At 43.7% G+C, this 25,298-nt stretch overlaps 1 protein-coding gene across 13 annotated transcripts in view; it reads right to left on the reverse strand.

Moving 5' to 3' along the window:
• Window positions 1-1,071: 1,071 nt before the first annotated feature.
• LOC144509057 (synaptotagmin-1-like) overlaps window positions 1,072-25,298 on the reverse strand; it is a 179,536-nt gene continuing 155,309 nt past the window's right edge. For all 13 annotated transcript variants that reach the window (XM_078237355.1, XM_078237362.1, XM_078237368.1 and 10 more), the window contains 5 exons: window positions 24,380-24,547; window positions 10,479-10,646; window positions 8,767-8,884; window positions 3,656-3,789; window positions 1,072-1,819 (listed from right to left, as the gene is read on the reverse strand). In XM_078237355.1, the coding sequence (XP_078093481.1) occupies window positions 1,610-1,819; window positions 3,656-3,789; window positions 8,767-8,884; window positions 10,479-10,646; window positions 24,380-24,547 (798 nt within the window). In that variant the 3' untranslated portion in view covers window positions 1,072-1,609. The remainder of the gene's footprint in view (window positions 1,820-3,655; window positions 3,790-8,766; window positions 8,885-10,478; window positions 10,647-24,379; window positions 24,548-25,298) is intronic.

Here is a 25,298-nt window from a genome sequence, read left to right on the forward strand (position 1 = left end):
GACTCTAAAGGTCTTCACTGATCATTTAATGGGCTCTACTGCTGTTTGGTGTGACTATCAATCATCTCCCCTGAGTATATGCCTGTCTGTAAACTTTTGTAGTCATTCCGGTGAAGCTTCTGCTTGGCGATACAAAACAGCTTGCATAGCTCTCAACATCTGCTCTTAAATTAATCAGAAGAGATTCCATTTAAAGAACACTTGAGCTCTTATGGAAAAGAAAGTGGGATATGGTCCTTTGTTGTTTGTTATTTCTATGCAAACTTACCTGATAAAAGTGGCTCTATCTCTGTAATTGCTACATTTATAATTTCCTCTTGCTCTACAACCCTCCAAAATATTAGCACTGCTCCAAATCTGGCCTCTTGAACATCACTGATTTTAATTGCTTCACCACTGGTGGCCTTGCATTCAGCTGCTCAGAGTCTTAAACTCTGGAATTCCCTCCCTGGATCTCTCCACATCGCATTCCTCCTTTAAGACACTTCTTAAAACGTACATCTTCTTCCAAACCTTTGGCCTTCCTTATGTGACTTTGAATTGTGTTTTGTTTTACAATGGCTCTTAAAGTTAAAGTTTATTTATTAGCCACAAGACTTACATTAACACTGCAATGAAGTTACTGTGAAATTTCCCGAGTCGCCACACTCCGGCACCTTTTCGGGTCAATGCACCTAACCAGCACGTCTTTCAGACTGTGGGGGGAAACTGGAGCACCCAGAGGAAACCCACGCAGACACGGGGAGAATGTGCAAACTCCACACAGACAGTGACCCAAGCCAGGAATCGAACCCAGGTCCCTGGCGCTGTGAGACAGCAATGCTAACACTGTGTCACCGTTCCACCCACCTTGTGAAGTGCCTTGAGATGTTTTATTACATTGAAGGTGCTATATAAGTGGAAATTATATAAATAAAAGTCATTTTGATATTGGCTCAGACTTGTGTGATATTGTAATAGAGAAATAACTGGTATGAAGATATTGTCAAGTATGTAAGCATATTGCTATCCTGTTCTGATTTGAACAGGAGCTCGGCAATGTTTCAATCACCACCACCAGGTACAGAAGCATGAGGAACAATAACTTAAGTTTTATTCAACAGATCATACTCCTGTTCACAAAATAGAATTCTGCCTGTTCACTGCAGTCACTGATCACCTTTTTAGGGGGTCGCTGTATACACCTTTCCCTTTCCTTTCCTTCATTCCATCATCTTTGTATCTTTTCATTTTCTTTCTTCTTTTGTTTTCAATGTATTTTTTCGCCATCCGTTCTTCCCCCTGTGGTTCTTGCTCCCTTTCTTTCCAACTTTCTCCTGACAACATAGGCACGACGCTACACAATCAGATAATGGAAATAACGATACAACCAGGTCTGGAATAAAAACAGTCCCTTGAATATAATCATTGAGCACAGACTGCCTGAAAAGTAGAGAAACACCTGGGCTTATTCAAGGTTATTCTGAGCATACTGTGACATCCTGAAACAGGTACATGTGTAGGTTCGTCAACAACTTGTGTGTTATATATTTTACAAATAGCCACAAAAAACAAACGGCTGTTCAAAGCTTATTCAACTACTGCAACTCCTAATAGCCTGAGTGTTATATCATGACGTCTTGATTCCCAGGGCAATGTCGATTTCTTCTTCAGGCTGGAGGGTGTGCCATTGAGCAATAGGCCGCCTAGGGTTGGCAAGCATGTCGGACCAATGTCGAAGTTCAGCGCCAGTCGCGTTGTATCCCACAAAACACTTGCCAATCGCTTCATTCTTCCCCAACTTGTCATAATCCAGCACAGTAATGACCACCTGGACTTTCTAGAAAATGAACGGGTGAAGAGTGAAAATTGTTACTGCCGATATAGCAAAGGCAAGACACAAGGTTGCTCTATTCAACCAATGGCCATGGCCTAGGAATTCTGGCCCCAGTGATGTTCAGTTGGATGTGCAATGGGAAGGGACATCTCACCTGCCCACCTACCCGGGCAATGAAGCTGTCCCAAATCCCTGGGTAGGGACTAGTTGTAACACCTTAACAGGTGTTTGTGTCACATATGGCACGATGGGCAGCGGCATTTCAGGGTGGCATATTGCTTGTGCATGGGGATCAAAATTCCCCAAAGGAGGAATGTTGTTGCTCTCCAAATCCTGATATGATGAACTGCTTTCCTGAGGGCAGTCAATCCCTTTTATTTCCAGTCTTGCTCCCAAATGTATTGTTACAACAGGAGGAGAAGGTGGACGGAAGAAGCATCCAATCCAACTTTTGGAATTCCAGAATCTGGCCAGAGAGCAGGAAATAGTTTTGGCTCCAAAGCCCCTTCCCCCTTCATCCTATTTAATGTCAATTCTGTGCCCCAAAAAAACGTAATTTCTAGACTCATTTTCAACATCATATTCATTAAAATGTAACATATTGTTCTTGTTTATTTTATAGGTACATGCTTTGACTGCGGGGAGTTCCTGTTTATTCAGTTATACAATCAGATAATGGGAGTAACAATACAACCAAGTCTGGAATCAAAACAGTCCCTTGAATGTAGTATGCGCTGTGCAACTACAGAATTCCTGTTCATTCTACAAGGTAGAAATTACTTATTATGTAACTGTGCAGAGTTACTGCTTACCCATTAGGATAAGTGCAACTCATTGCATGGGATTGCTCTATTGTCTAGGGTAACGGTTTCTCAGTGGGGAAGAGTACGGAATTCCTGTTTGTTCGGCTGGGTAAGGGCTATGCACTGTTCAATTGAACAGAATTCCTATTTATTCAGTGGGACAAGCCCTGTACAATTGTACGGAATTGCCGTTTATTCAGCAATCGAGGGGATAGTTGCAGTGTAACCGTAGAATTCCTGTTTATTTAATAGGGCAAGGGTTGCAGACTGTAATTGGACAGAGTAACTGTGAATTCAACAGTGAGGGTGGTTAAGGGATTTTTGTAAGCAAGAATCACAATAGCAGCGTGAATACAATTCTTTCCCTGTCTGTTATGCATGAAGATTTTGTGCATTCATGTAAAAAATATCAGCAGAATGTTAATGTGAATCAATAATACACATTTGCTGACAAAATATAGATAGCGATCAGTGGAAAATCTTGACTGCTGAGTGCCTGAATACAAAGAAGGGATTTGTGTAATTGCAGCTTGTAGCGATTTGTGTTAAAACCTCTGGCAGATGTGAACATGCGCAGATAAATGCAACTCAAAAATTATCAACAGGTCAGGTTATCTGGGATTGTTGATTTGCCAGCCAGTAACTCCTGCTTAGAAAACAGCAGCCTGAAATGAGGTTGACAATAGAAAATATCGCAATCTGCACAATGAAGAGATTGTTGGAGAATTTTCAAAAGTGCATCTACACCAGAAGTGCTTTTAAATGAAGGGTAGTGGGGATGGATTGTTGGCCTTGGTAGTTACCATGGAAACTCAGAAAAATGAAAGACGAAAACATAGATCTGAGTTCTTCTTTTACACAAGGGATGATTCAGAGCTACGAGCTTCATTTAAGGCTGTTCCACGAAGATTACACTTGTCAGAAGTTTTCAAAACTGTGTGAATCCATCCTGCACCTTTAGTTGGTATTCTGTTGGTACACACATAAGTGAAATCTAATGGGGTTTATGCAAGTGAATTGAAGTCCTTGACCGTACCTGAATCTGTTCAAAGGGCACTTCAAAACTGAATGACTCATTGTAGTACGGATTCAAAGTGTTCTTTTTAATGGTAGTCTTCTTTTTCTTCAGTCTCTTGGCATTCTGCATGAGGTGAATCTTCACATATGGATCTAGGGTAGATATGTCAATCATTTGAATAGCTGCAAATTATGTAGAACATGCTGCCCCAGAAGGCTGAAAATAAAATCGACAACGTAACAACCATTGCAATATTTAACCTTTCGAGTGCTGCAGTCACCTTGGCTCATTTAAGTTTTTGTTAGGTTGTGTGGGGGGGGGGGGGGGGGGGGGGGGCGGTCACAAGCAAGCATGCTTTTAGCAAACCCTCCTGCTAATAAAACTACTCCTGAGATTACTGTAATGTTTATGTTAGCACCTGCTTCCCAGTAAATGAGCTGAGATCAAACAAAACTGCTTCACCCAAGGAAACAACATCTTAACCAGATCAAAGGTTGTGATGTGACTATGTTCAGTCTTCAGAGGTTAGACTCACTATTGGTTTGGAAGCGAAACCTTCAAAGCTAACATTAAATGGAAATTATTTTTAACACAATACAGCGTGAGGTTGTTGGCAGGACTGGAAAATTTTAGCTACGAGGAAAGATTAGATAGGGGAGATTGTTTTCTTTGGAACGGAGAGCTTTAATTGAGGTGTATAACTATATGAGGGGCCGAGATAGAGTGGCCAGTTTCCTTAACAGAAATGTTAATAACCAAGGGGCATAGATTTAATTGGCATAAGGATTAGAATTAATTTGAGGAGAGATGTTTTTCACCCTGAGGGTGGTGGGGGTCTGGAACTCATTGCCTAAAAGGGTGTGGCAGCAGAAACCCTCATCGAGCTTTCAAAAAACGTGGAAATGTACATGAAGCGCCATAAACTATAAGGCTATGGATAGGCTGGAAAGTGAGATTAGGTTTGATAACTCTATTTCAGCTTGTACAGACACAATGGGCGGAATGGTCCCCTTCTTGCTCTAACTCTCTATGGAACTTTTACCCCAACACACAGAGGGCAGGGAGGCAACAGCTTAAAGGTAAACTAAATATTTTCTTCCACTTCACATTCTGTTGCTACTTCTTCAACCTCTTTTTCGCAGACAAACTCCAACACAACCAGAATTTCGCTGTCTGGACTCTGACACTAATAAAGCATTGATGATCCATCAACCAAGCCCTTGCTCACCTGCATCATTCTCTGTGCTCCTACTCAGTAAATTCAAAATCATAGGGCTGAATTTTCACAATCCATAGATAGATAGAATCCCACACTGCAGAATGAGGCCATTCATCCCATCGAGTCTGCACCGACCACAAACCCACCCAGGCCCTATCCCCATAAGTCCATGCATTTACCCTGGCTGGTCCCCCTGACACTAAAGGACAATTTAGCATGGCCAATCCACCTAACCCGCACATCTTTGGACTGTGGGAGGAAGCTGGAGCACCCGGAGGAAACCCACGCAGACACAGGGAGAACATGCAAACTCCACACAGACAGTGACCCCAGCCAGGAATCGAACCCAGGTCCCTGGCGCTGTGAGGCAATAGTGCTGACCACTGTGCCACCGCGCCTATCCATTCTGAAGTTGGGAATGGAGAAGAGACAAGGGGCCCAAAAATGTTGGGATGTGTGTCAATTTAAAACTCTATCCCTGGCGCCAGCATTAATCACCAGTGCAGAAGGAAAGGTGGAACAGGGATTGTAATTGAGACGAATTAACAATGTTTAAAAGCTCATTAAAGGTTTATAAAGGGTTTAGGTTTACATTCTTAAAGAGATGGACAAGTTACCAACCAAAGCGAGATGGGTGAAGAGTTGGGAAGCAGCAATGGCTGCCCCTGGCATCACCCCAGCCCCATAAGAGAGTTAACAGGGCAAAGAGGCACCTGATAAGAGAGTGAATGCCCCTGTCACTGCACAGTTGGGCACTCAGCACCTGGGCTTTGAACAGAGATGGCAGCCACCACAATCCCTGGCATCACTGCCTCTCCATTTATCTTGGGGTTACTTCCCCGAATTTTCTTCTTCAATCTCACTGTTTTGTAACTGTGCTGTCCCTATCTTTAAAAGCATCCTCAAAGTACAGCTTTTTGACCATGCTCTTGATAATCTCTTTCCTGCCATTATTTGATATCTGTCCTTTCCTATGTGAAGTGCCATGGGACACTTTATTTTGCTGATGTCATTGTACCAATCCAAGTCGTTGTTATGTCGACAAGAATGACATTTTAGCTCACCCATTGAAAGCAATGAGTCAGTCCTAAGATGCATTGACTAAGGGAATGACAGCTGTGGGAAGCAATGAGCCAGGACTGAAAATTGCTTATGTGGGGATGGATAGATATTCTGGAGTGTTGTTTCGTTATCTTGGGGAACATTTATACAAGACTTCCACTTCAGAGATTAAATGGTAGAGTCTAAATAGGGCACATTGTAGATGATCTGTGGATACAGTGGATTTAATTGTTCATTGTTTATTTTATCATCATATATCATCAAAGGAATCAAAAAACATCTTCAGCCTTTTATTGCATTCAGAAACTGCATGGACCTGCAATTGTCATCCATATTCTTGTTTTCGTGTTTCTGCTTAGCTTTATTTATAATCTACCCACAGACCTACAATATACAGAATATTTTCAAAAAACCTGGTCATGTAAATTACTGGATTGGCAATAAAAACCCATGTCCAACACCACCCATCACTTATTGTTCCTGTTCAAGCTGCAGAATTTGCCACTCTACACAGTCTAAATGATAGGTGAACTTAATTGGTTCTCTGAAGTGGCCTAGAAGTCTAGTCAGTTTTATACACAGAAAGTCAAGATGGGCCATAGATGCAGACTTGCCTGTGTCATTTGAATCCCAAGAACAGCTATGAGTCTCATTTAATCCAAATTTATGTTTCTATGTTCAACAAATAATTTATCTGTTCTGACATTTGTTTTTCCCTATCCACACAAATTCATTAAGACAGGAGCCCAGCCAAACATGATCCCAACCTAACCCGGGCCTGTGCCACAGTAGGTTTCACCCAGATCCTCGGTGGGTTAATAATCCAAACACAATGAGGAATCTCTGCAAATAAGACTATGTATAAGGAGATTGAATTCAGCTCAGCCCAATTTAACCTATGGTCCTTGCTGAGTCTCAAACTCCGAGGGACACTTACATTTATACACCCTGGAGATGGAATCTGGCAGCCTGAGTAAATTACTTTATAATGGCATCGAACCGAAGATTTGCTGTAATACTTTTGGACCAAAGGGGTCGGATACAGTTCAAGAGCCAAGGAAACCTGGCACAAATAGAAGCAAATGAAATCCCAGGGTGCCTTCCCCTCTCTATCCTCCTATTTTCCCATCCATATATCTGATCAATAACCACCGCTCATATCACCATTCCTAGTGTGAATTTAATCCCTTGTTGCCTTCATTGGTTTTCTAAAATACAATTTATACACATGCCTTAGATTTTAAAAATAGATTGTGGGTGTATTCTCTTTGACATCTGTGATTTATTCCAAATGGATTTACATTGCAGCCTCATAATATTTTGGGAAATACGTTAATGAGTACAGTATGTCAGTTAGATATATGTCTTATGAGGGAAATGTACATACGGTTAAAAAGCCCTGTAAATGTACAATGACTAGTGTAAAATGATTATTTATAAGCAGACAAATGCAAAGAGGCAGAAAGAGGAGAAAGACAATGACTGATGAGGGAAAGATTCAAGAGGCAAATGGGTAAGGAAATGGGTAAAGACAGGGATGAGGAGAGAGCGATGGGGGGGTCAGGAGAAAAGGAAAGGAACATATATTTGGTCTTTATTGTTCATCCCTCACTGTCTTTGTCAAACTGCTCCAGTCCATTTGTTCAGTAGGATGTTCCAGAATTTTGATGAGGGAACAGAGACGCTTTTCCAAGTTGGCTGGATGACTTGCAGGGAAATTTGAAGATAATGGTGTCCCCATCCACCTTCTGCTCTACCCTTCTAGGTGGTGGAGGACATGGGCTAGGGAAATGCTAGTTAAAAATAAACCATGATGCTGGTGGAGGGAGGATGTTTCAGATAGTGCTGATCAGGTGGAGTGCTTTATTCTGGATGGTGTCAATTTCTTTGAGTATTGTTACAGCTGCATCCATCAAGACAAGTGTATTCCATCACACTCCTGAATTGTGCCTTAAAGGTGGCCAAGAGGCTTTTGGGGAGTCAGGATGTAAAAGTATGCCTGCTCTAGTAGCCACAACATTTATGTGACTGATTTGATTGTGTTTATGGTCAATGTTGTCTCCATGTTGTTACCACTGACCAGAAACTGAAGTGGACTAGCCATATAATCAGTTGTGAAGAAGAGTCATATTTGACTCAAAATGTTAACTCTATTTCTGTCTCCATAGATTTTGCAGACCTGCTGCATTTTCCCAGAAATTTCTGTTTTAATTTCAGCCATATAAATACTATGGTGACAAAAGGTCAGAGACTCCCAGGTCCTGACTCCATCTACAAGACACAAGTCGGGAGTGTGATGGAATACTCTCCACTTGCCTGAATGGGTACAGCTCCAACAAATCTTGGGAAGCTCAACACCATCCAGGACAAAGCAATCTGCTTGATCGGCGCCCATCTATCAACTTAAACATTCACTCCATCCATCAATGACCCACAATGGTGGCATTGTGTATTATATAAAAGATGCACTGCAGAAACTCACCAATGCTCCTTCATCAGCATCTTCCAAACATGTGATCTCTGCCACCTGGAAGGACAAGGGCAGCAAACGCATAGGAACACTACCAGCTGCAAGTTCCTCATCAAACCAAACACCATCCTAATTATAATCGCCATACCTTCACCTTCACTGAATTAAAATCCTGGAACTTCCTTCCTAACTGCATGGTGGGTGTACCTACACCAGATGGACTGCAGCGGTTAAACAAGATGGCTCACCACCACTTTCTCAAGAGCAATTAGAGATAGGCAACAAAAGTACTGGCCATGCCAGCGATGCCCAGATCCCAAGAAAGAATTAAAAAAACAATTTCAAGCAGAAATCTATATTGGAAACTTTCAATCCTACCTGAAAGTCCACCCACATCCATTTTCTTGAGGTTTTTGGCCTCCAGTACAATGACTGTGAGTTTTCCTGCCGTCGGGACGTAGCGAAGAGAAAAGCAGATGTCTCCCAGTTTCTCTTGCTTTAATAAACAACAAAAGAGTTCTTGAAAATTTCACAAAATCAGAAGCTGAGGGAGGGATTTTCTGCAACCCCCCCCCCCCCCCCCCGCCTCCCCCCACTTCCAGCAGATTCTTCCATCCCGTTAAAGTCAGTGGTGTTTTGCTCGCCCGTCTCACTGCCAGGGAACCCGCTGTGGTGGGGGGGAAGATCACCTTTGGCAGGACCGGAAGATCCCACCAGTGGGAAGGGCCAGAAAATCCCACCCTGACTTTCCTCAACTCTGACCATATTTAGTCTGACCAATAACAGCAACAAAAAATACTTGGACCGGAATTCTCCCATTCCTCTCGCCACTGGGATTTTAGCGGGCGAGTTGCGGAGAATGTGAAATGTCATTGACGGTCGGGTGGGAATCTCCGGCTCTTAGACCAGCGCGGCCGGGGAATTCCGCCCTCGATTTTATATTTAGTCTAAGCAGCAAGACTTCTGGCTGAATCTTAAATGAATCTTGGAACGCTCTATGCTGCTGTTGACTCCTCAATCTTCACATTGAATTTTATGATGGATATAATATTGATTTGGGGATATTACCCATTTGTGCAAATGACTGCTGTTTGCACATACTGTGAATTGTAGAAAACAGAACAAAACATGGTTCTGTCAAAATGACAAATCAATTATACCACATGGTAAAAAATTACAGCTTTATTCCAAAGTGCATTCAAAATTATTAGCGATCTTGGATTTTTAACTGGGAGTTTATTGTTTGCACAGCTGTGTGAGGGACGTGGGTGCTTGGAAATGGGTCATTTCCATTTCAAACACCCATGCCAGAATTTTCCACCCTCGCAGTTCGTTGTGGAGTAAAGGGTCCTCTACTTGGTGGCCTCTCAGGATCTGTTGCTAAGCTAAGGGTGAAAGCACTGATCCAGTGGGCATCTTGGATCAAAGGGAGGGTGGATCAGACACGCAGCCGTAACAATGCAGCACAACTTACCAACACAAACATGTTTTGAGTCCTTCTTTCAGCATGGATTGAACAAACCTATTCCCTCAAGCTAATTTGTGCTAAATGATAGTTTTCTGCTTTAGATGAGCCTTGTATAGGACAAAGCCTTACCTCTTAAATACAAGGACCAAAAGCCAGAGTTTTAAGCATCATAACTAAAATCAATGGCCAGAAAATTGGGAGCACCGCAACAGATGTACTGACCCCGAAGCATAATTCTCTATCCACAACCGGCAACTTGCATTTATATAGTCGCCTCTAACATAGTGAAATATGTCAAGGTGTTTGACAGGGATATGGTCTTGAAATTTTGAGGCTTTAATATCTGGTTTTGAGGTGCAAAGATTATTAGAAGGCCACCCCAAAACTGGACTATTATTTTCAAAATCAGATCCGTAGCCACGCTTGAAGTCTTCTCTCCCCTAAAGGAAGAACATTGTCCCTCTTAGGAGAGGCATTACATATTCATTCTCAGGACTATTTTAAGAGTGTTCTTTTTGCTTTAACTTGCTTTATTGATAACATTTTCTGATCACTAATGGAACCCTTTCTTCAAGGAGTCTGTAATAAACTGCCATCAGCTGCCTAAGAGTTAACTCCATACCTCCTCCTTCTCAGCTGACTCAAGGTCTCGCCACTCTTCAATCACATGAGCTAGGTCAATGCTGCTCATTGGAATCTGAATTTCGCCAATAGCATCATGCTTCGAAAACCGGTCAAAGTCGTACACTGCCATCACAAGGATCTTGCCACCGAGCTCTGAGTATGGAATCTGGAAAAGGAAATCAAGAAAGGCACAAGTCAGGAGCGTAATGGGATGTTCTCCACTTACAGTGAAATCACAATGAGCCAATCTTGGATGACACGACATTCCGATTATGTCAAAGTTGTCAGCCATTCCCACCGGCAGTAAAGCAAATTGCCGGTTATAAGCCAAAATTCCACATTAGTAAGATGGACTAGCTGAACTTGTCTAAGGTAATATGACAGCGCCAACCATTCAGAGCAGCGTTAGATCACACAAGAGCGCAAAACCATTGAGCCAAGGAGGCCGACGACTCTGAAGAGTCCAATGAATGCCCACCTGATCACCTGCCCGTTTCCCTAGCTGATGCCGCGAAGGCCGTAGTGATGTTCCAGGATTTCACACTACAGTCCAACAAACCAAAACCATTTTTAACTACATTGATGACATGTTGTATCGTGCATGCCCGAAAACAGAATACTAAGCAGAAAATGATTACAGAGTTTACCTGGAGCTCACTCCCAGCATTTTCCAAGGCAAAACTCCAACCTTTTACGAGGCGAGGCCTCAAGGGAAATTGAATAAAGATTTTCTCACATAATTACTTTGTTTTACTCTGTTTTCCTTTGACACTTGAATCTTTTTACATAAACTGTGTTTGTTGGCGTACTGGTTCACATACAGATGCATTCATGTGGGAATGGGCCTCCTGGGCTATGACAAAACTCCGCAAATCTCCGAATGGATTCCCTGGGATTCATCTCATCAGTATTTTACTGTACCTGGATGAGTGCCACAACATTCAAGAAGCTCGACATCATCCAGGACAGAGGACAACATTATTGTGCTCAAATCTAAACTCAGAAAAACACTTCCTGCTGTCCCAGTGCAACTACTTACCCGTTCATGCAACAGCCATTTTGCTATCCACCTAAGTTCATTGTTTAATGTTTAGCAGGGACTTTACATAGTCAAGCAGCATGTCTCCCGACAACGGCTGCCTAGGTACACCTAGGATAAACGGCACAAGTGATGAGGATTGTTAATGACCATGACAGGATGGATTTTTGCCTGGATATGAGTTCTGTGCAGAGTAGGGTTGAAGGGTAGGGGGTCTATGAATGGTCTGTTTCTTATTTATAAATTTTCAGAATTTAACTGCAGAGCTCATTTTATTTGCGTTTGAGTTTCCACCAGGCACCCTAAATGACAGGCTGGAGGTCTTTTGGCTGGCCGGATAACTTCTTCACAAGGATGAAACCGAGGACAGCTAAATAGATATTAGGGGAGTGAGACAGATTGTGATGGAGCGAGAAGCGGGGGTTCAATGGGTGTTCGGTGAGGAGGGAGGGATAGATTTGGGGGGGACGCGATTGTAGCAAGGGGAGATGTCCAATGGTGGTAGGGGTGACTGCAAATTCTGGTTGGAGGTGGTTCTGGAAATTTACTGGTTAGCTTCATAGAATCATCATAGAATCATAGAAACCCTACAGTACAGAAAGAGGCCATTCGGCCCATCGAGTCTGCACCGACCACAATCCCACCCAGGCCCTACCCCCATATCCATCCACTAATCCCTCTAACCTACGCATCTCAGGAAACTAAGGGCAATTTTAGCATAGCCAATCAACCTAACCCGCACATCTTTGGACTGTGGGAGGAAACCGGAGCACCCGGAGAAAACCCACGCAGACACGAGGAGAATGTGCAAACTCCACACAGACAGTGACCCGAGCCGGGAATCGAACCCAGGTCCCTGGAGCTGTGAAACAGCAGTGCTAACCACTGTGCTACCGTGCCGCTTGTTGGGCCTGGAGGAATCAGTCTTGCTCCTCAAGGTCCCTACGCAGCGCTGTAAAGCCAGTTACCTCATCAGTTCAGTTCTTTTTGCTTTCCTTCAACTGCCGAGTTTTCCGAGGTGGCAGAAATCTGGCTGCCTGTGATTAGAAATCGGCCATTAAAATGAAGGCAGTCAGACTCATTATAATATTTTTGTGATCATACTGCTTCCCACAAACATCCCCTCGGTTAAGATTGAAAATTATTGCGTTTGAGGTGAGTTTGGGTTGTGTTCCAGATTCTTTACATTTAAGCCTCTGACGTGGCTCAAACACACCCACTTTTGGGAATTAAGATTCAGCTCCATAATTCAATGACAGACCATGGGCAAGATTCTCCAGTCTCCTGACCGTGTGTTTCCTGCCGGCGGGAGGTGGCGCGTTGTTTGCTCATGGCGGGATTCTCTGGTCCCGCCGCTGTCAATGGGAATTCCCATTGATGTCACCCTCCGTTGGCGCAAAACCCACGGGTGGGAGTACACTGCCGGCGGGACCAGAGAATCCCACCAGCGTGAACGACAAGAGAATTTCGGCCCACACATTCAGGCCACACACTCTCACCAACTTTTACAGATGCACCATAGAAAGCATTCTTTCTGATGTATCACAGCTTGGTATGGCTCCTGCTCTGCCCAAGACCATTAGAAACTACAAAAGGTTGTGAATGTAGCCCAATCCATCACACAAACCAACCTCCCATCCATTGACTCTGTCTACACTTCGCGCTGCCTCAGAAAAGCAGCCAGCATAATTAAGGACCCCACGCACCCTGGACATTCTCTCTTCCACCTTCTCCCATCGGGAAAAGGATATAAAAATCTGAGGTCACGTACCAACCAATTCAAGAACAGGTTCTTCCCTGCTGCTGTCAGACTTTTGAATGGACCTACCTTGCATTAAGTTGATCTTTCTCTACACCCTAGCTATGACTGTAACACTACATTCTGCACTCTCTCGTTTCCTTCTCTATGAACGGTATGTTTTGTCTGTTAAGCGTGCAAGAAACAATACTTTTCACTGTATACTAATACAGGTGACAATAATAAATCAAATCAAATCAAATCAAAAGGAAATTAGGAGAAAGGGGAGGAAATGGGGGAACTTAAACTCTTGAACCTGCATCAGCAACATACCGAGTGTCAGTAATTACCACACATTAGTCAAATTACTGTACTCAGCTCGACTTATGTCAATACCTAATAAGTTAATGGGCTTGCTAAATGAATAGGAAGAGGAAAAAACATAATCACTTTCTCTGTGCACCCGCCACACTCACTGATATACTTCTGCAGCAACATTGGCACTATACTGAAGGGTTTTCTGTTCCACGGTGACACCAACCAGGGCCCAATGAGATGTCGCACAAAGTCCCCTAAAATGGGGCAGTTACAGATCTGAGAGTGGTAACTGTGGCAATTACTGAATTTAGTCCTGTTGTTGATGCAGATTGCAGGTTTCCCTGCTATTATCTCTACACCTAATCTCTTGCAATCCAGCTGCCATGCACCATCATAACAGGGGGTTCTGAATTGGTCACTTTGTGAACCAAGCATGCTTAAGGAACAGCGAACCAAAAGAGAAAATGCTGGAAAATCTCAGCAGGTCTGGTAGCATCTGTAACGAGAGAAAAGAGCTGACGTTTCGAGTCCAGACGACCCTTTGTCAAAGCTAAAAGGCATAGAAAGTGGGAGATATACTGCAGGGTGAGGGAATGAAAGGTGAATGAAAGGAATAGCGATGCTCCTTCTTGCAATCCCCAAAGATTTAGTGACAGGAATTCTGACCAGGGCCCTCCACAGCAAGTGCGGAAATGAGGGGAGTGTGCTGTACTTCCACCACTGATGGAAAACTGAGGCCCCACTGCCTATTGGGGGATTGGGCTATTTGCATGGTCTGACAGGTGGTCCTGCCTGTAAAAGCACATCAGCATCACCTGCCTTGATCAACTCGAAATGGCCTGCAGCAAGGACCAACTGGGAACTTTCCAGAATTATGATAAAGGAAAGATATTTTATTATCTTCAACCCCTTAGGGAGCTATTTCCTGGAATCATAGAAGTAATCAATCCCCTTCAGGGTCAATTACCACTGTCAGGCGGTCTTTTAGACAGAACTCTCTCCAGTTCCCAGCTGGCAAGGGTTTCATTAAGGCCTTATATGGGTTTTTTTTAGCATGATAGCAGCAGCAACTTCTGTTTTAATTCCGGGCCACACTGGGTAATTCGCATCAATTACCACTTACCAATTGCTGTTAACATGTCCTGGGGTCTGATAGGAATATCAGGCCATTAAGAGCTGGGAGCTGACATTGCGCAACCATGCAGCTAAACACATACTCTGTTCTCTCCTGGGCAGCAGAACTGCAGGTGCTGCCAAGTGCTAATGAGAACTAAGCTGAAGTTACTGGCGTCAGGTCCCAAACGGGTAACTCGAGTTTAAGGGTGGCATAATTAACTTTAAGCTTAAGTTTCTGTTAAGTGAGCAGTTTAGACCAGTAATGTCAAAGAGCCAGCAGATTCTGTGTTGTGTGACTTGGATTACTTTCACTGCCGGCCAGATGAGTGAAAATAACATTACAGGTGATGGCGTTCATGGGAACACTACAATCTCTGATTTCCCCTCCAAGTCACACACCATCCAAGCAGACATATACTTCACTGTCATTGGTTCAATACCGTAGAATTCCCTACCTAACATCATTGAGGGGAACACCATTGTTGCAATATGTCTTTAAAAGACAGCACTGGAAGGGAAAAGAAACATGTCATGTGATCCAGTCTTAGGGCAGGACTGTCTGGCCCCGCATGACACCGGGATCGCCTGACCTCATTGAACGTCAATGGACTTTTGGCTGGCCCATCCCCCAGGGCGAGGCTGGAAAATCCTGGCCCTAGTTACACTGTTGCTTTGAGCAGAGCACAGACACACAGTTCTGATGTCGTTAAGCTTTATACCTATATATAACTGTTCTCGTGCGCCTCGTCTTAATAAATGAACCCGCAATGTGTTTACCCAATCCCAGTGAGCAATTGCTGCCTTTTGTCTTGTACAATAGATAAAGCCAAGGTGTTAAATCATTACAATAACTTTGAAAAACATTTCCTGCCAGGACTGTTCAAGGAGAAGGGACACCACCATCATTTTAGAACAACCAGGCACTGGCAGTAAATGCTGCTTTGTCAGTGTTGGCAATGTCCCACAAACTTATACCTAGAAGCAACCAGACATCAAATCAATGTAGAACAATATTTTGTTTTATGATATTGTAGGAAGTGATCTTACCCAACAAAATAAAATACAAATGAGAGGAGCACCTTAGCTAAACTCTGAGAATTCTTTGTGTGATCGGTCACTTGGTGAATACTTGGGCCTGATCTTCACGCTCTCCCACCAGTGGATTTTTAGGCAGAGAGGAGATTGTGAAATTGAAGAAACGGGATTCCCACCCACTCCAGCCTCGCAGCAATTTTACGTTGGGGTGGCGAGGCTTAAGGCACCTCCTCCTAATCTAAGGTCCGGTGGCAGTGGCCCCTCCCTCAAACGAACCCCAGAATGCCCATTTTCCACCTGCCCAGTACTTCCCTGCCCTCCCCGTCCTGCGGCCCCCCAAAATCTACCTTGCCGTTCAGTCCTGGGACTTTGGAACTGGCATGTTGAGGCTTTTCCTCTTCTGTCCACTGCAGCTCCATCGTTGCAGAATGGCTGGTAGTTTAGCTGGCAGCTCTCCAAGCCAGGACGTCCTCCCAGGTGAGGGGTGGAAGACCCACCTGCAGTCAATCAACACTCATTCAAGCGTGGAAAGGCTGCGGGACAGTCAGAGTCGACAGGGATGTGTTCCTAGCCTACTATTGGATGGTGAGAAGAGAAACGCCGCCATCTAAAATATTCAGGCCTTGGAATACAAAGCGGTGACCAAATTCGAATCATGTAATCTAAAAATAAAATATGTTGGCGCAGCCGGCAATTCCAAAATCTTGGTGCACAGTGCTCTGATACTGTATCTATTTAGGGCAGTGGTGCCATGTGATGTTCATGCTCATGGGATGCTGGCACATGATGCTATGGTCTCCTTCTGTTAACTGTATTAATTGCGGTCAACCTGTGCTTTGCACTGCACTCATGCCTCCCTCATGATTTTTACAAGTGATTAAATAGCCAGTGCAATAATAGCTAAGGAACACATTCACGCATGAAATCATTGCGGTTTAAGTATGGCACTAAAACCAACATCCCGTCATAATTTAGGTTATATGAGTATTTAAAAGCCCTTTAAGCAGTGCAGTATTATTTCAGCACAGCAATCTTTGCAAATGCAAGACATTACAATATATTATCTCCAGTACACTTTTCCTCACCTTCCCACACCTTTTACAATCAACAGCTAAAGGAGCGATCTTACCAAAGAAACTAAGTGTTGAACGAGTCTGAGAACAGGAGAGAATCATGCCCACCTGTTGGGCGTGCTTCCAGAGACAATCGTATGGCATTTAGAAACAAAAGAGGCAAAATGTGATTTTCACCAGCCCGGGGAGTGGGCGAAGCCTATTCATGCCAGGAAGCCAGCTGCTGAGCTGTAGGGGTGCCATTGCGCGGATGCCCCCATCTCCCCAGGCACTGTGGGATCTGTTACTCCTCTACAGCCCCTTCCCCAGACATCGGCCCACCCAACCGCCCCACCACTGATTACCCCTTGGACATCCCCCCCCACCGATCGCTCTCCCTGGGTATTGCCTCTCCTTCCTGGGCGTGAGACTGATTTTGCCAGCAGAACGGGGCTGGTAACATCGTGAGAGGAGAGAATCCAGGCACAAGCCGGTAAGATCACCCCCTAAGGGTCTTCTTTTCATAAATAGAAAAGATACATCGTTCCGAGAAGCCCTCAATACTCTCCATATTGTCCCCCCTTCGTCCAACATGTTAATTCTGAAATCCTCAATTTTTATCCCCCCCCCCTTTAAAATCCTTGATCACAAATCTGATCTTGACAATCTCCGCGTGCCCAAGGTCTTCTTCCCCAGACACCCCGACATTCCCTAGAATGCAGAATGTTAGCATGTCGGTGCAGCAAGCAATCATGAAAGCAAATAGCATTTGAGCTTTTATTGCAAGGCATGAGCCACTTTGTGAGCTAGTGTAGTTCTTAGCACATTTGGGATTGTTCACCAAGTGCTGACCAATCATTATTTAAGATAATTGACAAAGGAACCAGAAGGGAGATGAGGACTTTTTTGTTACTTAGTGTATTGTAATGATCTGTAATGTAGAAATCATAGAAACCCTACAGTGCAGAAGGAGGCCATTCGGCCCATCGAGTCTGCACCGACCACAATCCCACCCAGGCCCTACCCCCACATATTTACCCGCTAATCCCTCTAACCTACGCATCCCAGGACTCTAAGGGGCAAATTTTTTTTAACCTGGCCAATCAACCTAACCCGCACATCTTTGGACTGTGGGAGGAAACCGGAGCACCCGGAGGAAACCCACGCAGACACGAGGAGAATGTGCAAACTCCACACAGACAGTGACCCGAGCCGGGAATCGAACCCGGGACCCTGGAGCTGTGAAGCAGCAGTGCTAACCACTGTGCTACCGTGCCGCCTGAAAGAGCGGTAGAAGTAATTTTAGTAGTAACCTTCAAAAAAGGAATTGGATAAATAATTGAAAAGGGGGAAAAAAGTGAGAATGAGCAAGGAACTAGGATTAATTGTTCAATTTTTTTCAAACAACTAGCCCAAACACCATGGGCTGAATGGCCTCCTTTTATGCTGTAAGATTCTGGCTCCATCCTGTTCTTATGATGAAGGGGCAGCGTTCCGAAAGCTTGTGCTACCAAATAAACCTGTTGGACTTTAACCTGGTGTTGTGAGACTACTTACTGTGCCTACCCCAGTCCAACGCCGACAACTCCACATCATTCCTTTACATGTGTGAGGCGTGAGCATGAGTCAGATTAGCTCAAGATGGTCATCCTGACTCAAAACGTTGGCTCTATTCTCTCTCCACAGAGGCTATCAAACCTGCTGAGATTTTCCAGCATCTGCAGTATCTTGCCTTTATCAAATTAGCTCGAGTTGTGGCTGTTAGGAGAAAGGTGGAGCTGGACTGCAAATGGGAATGGGTTGAGCCACATTCCACCTCAGTCCATCATTGTTAGCTACCGTGCAGATAGCAAGATATTTACTCATTGATATTGATATTTACTCATTTTCTTTTAGCCTGTTTCCCCTCATCTCCTGATAAGAACAAAGAACAGTACAGCACAGGAAACAGGCCCTTCGACCCTCCAAGCCTGTGCCGCTCCTTGGTCCAACTAGACCAATCGTTTGTATCCCTCCATTCCCAGGCTGCTTATGTGACTATCCAGGTAAGTCTTAAACGATGTCAGCGTGCCTGCCTCCACCACCCTACTTGGCAGCGCATTCCAGGCTCCCACCACCCTCTGTGTAAAAAACGTCCCTCTCATATCTGAGTTATACTTCGCCCCTCTCACCTTGAGCCCGTGACCCCTCGTGATGTTGTGTATTCTTGCTAGAGTGTGGTTACACAGATGTTGGGTACCATTTAGTACATTTATTCAGCAATTAAACACAGACCACGAATGTCAGCGGGCCTGTCAACTGTGTAAGGCATCACAGCACTACTATCCCCATCTTCATCTGGAATTGTATTCCCGCAGGAGCTTTTGGGTGTATGCTTCCTCTCCTTAGCCAGCATGTCACTGAGATCAGATGCAATATTCTAATTGGGTTGACTTAATTCAATTAGGGGAGGAAAAGGCCTTGTGGTATTATCGCTAGACTACTAATGCAGAAACTCAGCTAATGATCTAGGGACCACGGCAGGTGATGGAATTCAAATTCAATAAAAAAAATCTGGAATTAAGAATCTACTGATGACCATGAAACCAGTGTTGATTGTTGGAAAAACCCATCTGGTTCACTAATATCTTTCAGGGAAGGAAATCTGCCGTCCTTACCCAGCCTGGCTTACATGTGATTCCAGAGCCACTACAATGTGGTTGACTCTCAACTGCCCTTGGGCAACTAGGGATGGGCAATAAATGCTGGCCAGCCAGTGACACCTATGTTCCACGAATGAATAAAAAAAACACATCCTGGGAAGCTACCCTGTCACCTTTTAGTTTGTGTGTCTTAGTGGTGTAGGAGGCCTGGTTTTGCCTGCTGGACAATGGGTGAGACTGAGATACATTCAGAGAAATTTTTAAATTTTTAAAATACTTTTCCAATTCAATCAAATCAAGTCCAATTGAGAGTCTCAACAAGTTGAGACATTTCCAATCCAAGCTGACAAGACAGGGTATGCGACCCTTTACCCTGTCTTGGGCCTGATCTACATGAGCCAAGCTGATTGGAGTAGGCAGATGTCTCCGCCCCCAAGGCTTGATCTCATTTGCATCTTAGCCAAATGGCCGAGATGCCGCTTTTAAAAATTGCTTCATATAAAATGAAGCTTAAGTACATTCAGAGAAATACACTGAGAAATTGCAGCTAATCATTGTTAGCTCTTAAAAGTTGAGAAGTCGGTTTGCAATAGCTATTCGTCTGTATACTTCTTTGCGAGATTCTTTGGTTGGTAAGCATCCATTCTCTTCACCTGAGTTTGTGGCCTTTGGTTCAAAGTTAGTGGAGACACAAATAAAGATAAGAAAACGTAATGAACTTTCTGGACTCTAAGCTTTTGTGGAAATTCACCAATCGGAATGTTGGAGGTTCTTGGAGCATCTCCAATACTCATTGCTCCATTTTCCCCTATGGTACATTGTCTGTCTACTCCATAAATCAGCTTCTCCCAGTTTACTACAGTCAAGATCTGGCTCTAACTAACTGCTCCAATCTGTCATTTCTCAAATTACCCCAGCCTAGTGACAGCTGCCCAAGTCAGTCTTTACTTTGTGAGCCAGCAGAAAAGACATTAATCACCCAGATTGTCTACAATGTCACGCTGTGTGCAGGGGACACCTAAAGCTCAAACTGGCAGCAAAACAGAACGAGAGGTCACATCCTCAATGGGGATTGATAAGAAAGCCCCATTTAAATTATTTCTACACCTGTGCCTTGTGCAACCAGAATTCAGACAGCCATTTTAGTTGATATACAGTGGGGATAATGACGATATATCATAATAATTTTTGATTGAAACTATTTAACTGATTACATAAACTCATGTACCTACCAACCTGGGACCAATTTATCCCTATTTTTATTACAAGATGTCAAGGTAAATGTAGAGACAACAGTCAAAACGTGTGTGTATAATGTCTCAATTGACACTGCATGAGCTATACATTACCTTTTTAATATGCAACATTGAGGGGAAATCTTGACCAGGACTCAGGGAGAAATTCTTGTTCTTTAAATAGTGCCATAGTCCCTTTAACATCCACCTGTAGAAGAATTGTTATAGTAGAGGAGGCTATTTGGCCCATCAGGTCTACTGGCTCTTTCCAAAAGCAAACCAGTTGCCCACTACCTTGCTGTTTTTCTGGAGGCCTTGCAATTTTTTTCTCTTCATATAATTATCCAATTCCTTTTTGAAAGCCACGATTTAATCTACCTCCACCATACTCTTAGGCTGTGCATTCCAGATACTAACCAGTTGCTGCCTCATGCCACTTCTGTTTCATTTGCCATTCACCTTAAATGAATGTGTCCTCTGGTTCTTGACCTTTCTGCTCATGGGTTTCTCCTGATCAACTATGTCCAGATTGCATGGATGGAATTTTCCAGCTCCTACACAGCATATTTTCCAGTGGCAGTGTGATGATAGTAGTGCAATTGATATAAATATATATTTTTTTCATCTTTAAGGGAAATGTTTAAATTCAGCTTTATTCTACAGTCAGTGTGTCTGGAAAACATTTAGCTCAAGGATTCTAAAAGCAGGTTAGTTGCTCAATTCAGTTAAAAGTTTGTTACTTTTGTTCACACAAATTATTCCTTGGGAGGTTGATTGACAGGGTCATGTTATAATATGGTTAACGTGCAGAGCTAGACCTGCAGCAGAGAGAAAGAAGCTTTTGCAGTTTAGAGTTGGAGTTTTAGCTGGAAATTGTTTGAAGACAGAGGCTTCGGCAAGGTACCCTGAAACTCATTTCCCTCTCAGAAAACTGCAAAGCTGTCTACACTTATTATAACAAGTATATTTGTGATTGCTAGCTATATTTAAAGTGGCCTTTAAGTCTATAAGAGGAATGCTGCTTATTTGGAACTGGAACAGAAATGAGTTAAAAATTATAATTGTTTCCTTTCATTTTTAAGTATTGTTCAACTGTTAATGGTTATGCTGTTTCCTTTGTTAGAGTTATATTTAAACTATGTTATGAATGAAGTTTGTTTTGACATAGAAATTCCTATTTTGTCAGTGGAATCAATCCTGGAGTGAAGTACCATTTCCTCACACTTTTGCTAAAAAGGAAAAACTTTTGGAGTCTAGCCTAGCTTCCCAATATCAGTACCTTAACAGGCAGAGATGGCCTGCCATTGGCCAGCAGTGGGTCTTCCAATCCCACTGATATCTATAGGGTTTTGTATGCCTCGCACCCTTCGCCACCAGGGAACACGCCTTGTAGGTCACCATCAGTGGGACTGGAAGATCTTGATGGCAGGAAGGGCTGGAAAATTTGAGTCCATGGCTATAAACACCTCCATCTATCAGATTTTCCCTAAATCACTTCTCCTAGGAGAACAATCCCAGCTTCTCCAATTCACCCACATTACTGACATCCTCTCCTCAAGAACCATTCTTGTACATCTTTACTGCATCCTCTGTAATGCCTTCATGTCCTTCCTCACCTGATGGAAGGAACACCTGATAATGCCACACTTTCCAGCATGGCCTGAGAGTGCCAGCCTGGGTTATGTATTCAAATTCTGAAGTGGGGTTGAATCCAGAACTTTTGGATCAGAGTTGAGAGTGGTACTCATGCGGCATAGTGGCACAGTGGTTAGTTCTGCTGCCTCACGGGGCCAGGGACCCGGGTTCAATTCCGGCCTCGGGTGACTGTGTGGAGTTTGTACATTCTCCCTGTGTCTGTGTGGGTTTCCTTTGAGTGCTCCAGTTTCCTCCCACAGTCCAAAGATGTGCGGGTTAGGTTGATTGGCCATGCTAAATTGACTCTTAGTGTCAGGGGAATTAGCAGGATAAATACATGGGGTTGGGACCTGGCTGGAATTGTTGTCGGTGCAGGCTCGATGGGCCGAATGGCCTCCTTCTGTACAGTAGGGAAATCAGATGAAATTCCAGAATATGATCCTATATGATCCTATAATCCCATGCAATAAAAATGGAATTTGAGTTATTCAGTCACCAAAAAATACACTAGCTAGGTCATGTGGTTAAAATTAGTTGCTTCTTAGTGTTGTTAATCAAGTACAGATCATTCTTACAATCATCAATGTCTGCCCTGAGCTTCATATAGTGATAGTTACCTACAATATGCATATTTTCAGTGAGTGAACGCCCATGATTTTCAAGTTGAAGAATATTAATGCAATAGACAACCTGCTTCTTTTTTTAAAAACCCAACATAGGAACGGGGTAGGCCCTTCAATGCACCAAACCTACTCTGCCATTCAATTAGATCATGGCTGATCATTCACCTCAACACCACTTTCTTGCACTATCCCCATATCCCTTGATATCATTAGTCTCTAGGAGTCCATTGATCTATGTTTTGAACATGCTCCATGTTCCACAACCCTTCAGGGTAGAGAATTCCAAAGATTCACCAGCCCCTGAGTGAAGAAATTCCTCTTCATATTAGTCTGCTCTGATCAGGGCGCCCTTTAAAGATGGCACCCCGCCATCTGAGCAGCTGAGTTTTGCCGCTTATTTAAGCCCCGTCCATCTCCATGATGGTGTGAATCATGGCCCCCTTGATTATTTTCGGCAGAATCTGGGGAGAAAACTGACTGGTTTCTATGGAAACACACTGGCTTTCTTGCCAGAAACAAAACTGCCATTTGTTGGTAGGATTACGACCTATGTTTTCACCACCTTTAAGGAAGGGAGTTCCAAAGACCCATGAACCTCTGAGTGAAATTTTTCTGCCTCATCGTTTCAAATGGGTGACCCTTTATTTTTAAACAATGACACCTAGACCTAGATTGTCCCATAAGAGGAAACATCCTCTCCATATCCAGTGTGTCAAGACCCCTGAGGATCTTATATGTTTCAATCAAGTCGCCTCTTACTCTTCTGAACTCCAGCGAATACAAGTCTAGCCTGTGCAACTTTTCCCCATAAGATAACCCACCATTCCAGGTATTATTCTGGTAAACCTTCTCTGAACTGCTTCCAATGCATCCTTTATACCCTTCCTTAAATAAAGGTCGGAATTCTACCGGCACACCCACCCCGATTCCGGGGACGGGCAAGGCTCGGAGAACAGCATGCTCCATTGGCCTCGGGCGCGATCGTATGTACCTTGGGCGGATGTGCTGGTAAAATTCCGCCCAAAGTGACCAGCACTGTACACAGTGCCTCAAATGTGGTCTCGCTAATGCCCTGTACAAATGAAGCATAACCTCCCTATTTTTCCCCTTCGCACCAAATAATAACATTTTAGTAGCTTTATTTAGCGTTCTCACTTCAAACTGCTTCCACCCCTCTCACGACCAAAACTGCACCCAAGTGTTATATAATTTAACACAATCTCTTTACGAATGCAACCAAAGTTTGGAAAGACGAAATATATAATCGTACTGCTTGAAGCGAGAATTTCACACGCCCACCATTACACTTAAACTGAAATCCTGGTGTGAAGAAACTGCCATGGTAACAACTAGAACACTGATAGCATCCAATAAAATCCAGTCACCACATTTTATGTCTGACAATCTCATTAGCAACCACATAAAAATCAGAAGTTTAACCATTAGCTGTCTTTACAGGTTCCTACCTTAAAGGTAAAGGATTCATTGAAAGAAGGGTTGAGAGTCTTGCGATGAACTTTGGTCTCAAATTTTTTCTTCTTGTCTGGCAAGAGGAAGACTTTCACATAGGGATCAGATGTTCCACCAATATCCAAGGCAGCCAGTTCAGCTGCCTGGATAATCCCAACAATGAGCTGAAATCACACAGAACAAGACATTAGCATAAAATAAACAGCCACAGAGCTCCAATTATAGTGCCCATGAGTCCTGGACAGGCAGAGCAGCTGTTTCCTAACAAGACAATCTCTCAGCAGCTTGGTCTTTTGGCAAAACCAGAGGGTAACTGAGCCATATGGATCTGGGAGGTTTGACACCTAATTCCTGGCCCCTACTGAGTCGGCTGTTCTCAGCCAAGGTGGCAGTAGAGGGATTACAACTCGCCTCAGTGATCCTGGGAGGAAAACTAGCTCCTGGTCATTATCCAATAACATCCTGCTGCAAAATCATGTAGGGGTGGCATGGTGGCACAGTGATTAGCACTGCTGCCTCACAGCACCAGGGACCTGGGTTCGATTCCCGACTTGGGTCACTGTCTGTGTGGAGTTTGCAAATTCTTCCCGTGTCTGCGTGGGTTTCCTCCAGGTGCTCCGGTTCCCTCCCACAATCTCAAAGCCATGCTGGTTAGGTACATTGGCCATGCTAAATTCTCCCTCAGTGTATCCAAATAGGTGCCGGAGTGTGGCGACTAGGGGATTTTCACAGTAACTTCATTACAGTGTGAACGTAAGCCTACTTGTGACTAATAAATAAACCTTACTTTAAATGTGCATGTATGAGCAATGGGCAAGGAAAGGGTCCAGCTCGGCTGCAATATCTTCCCAGTTCAAAAGCTTGTCAACAATCACTGTGTCGGCTCAGAGACAAAGGCTGGAATTTTCCGGCCCT

This window comes from Mustelus asterias, chromosome 21 (assembly GCF_964213995.1).
Source record: "Mustelus asterias chromosome 21, sMusAst1.hap1.1, whole genome shotgun sequence".
Classification (NCBI taxonomy): Eukaryota; Metazoa; Chordata; class Chondrichthyes; order Carcharhiniformes; family Triakidae; genus Mustelus; species Mustelus asterias.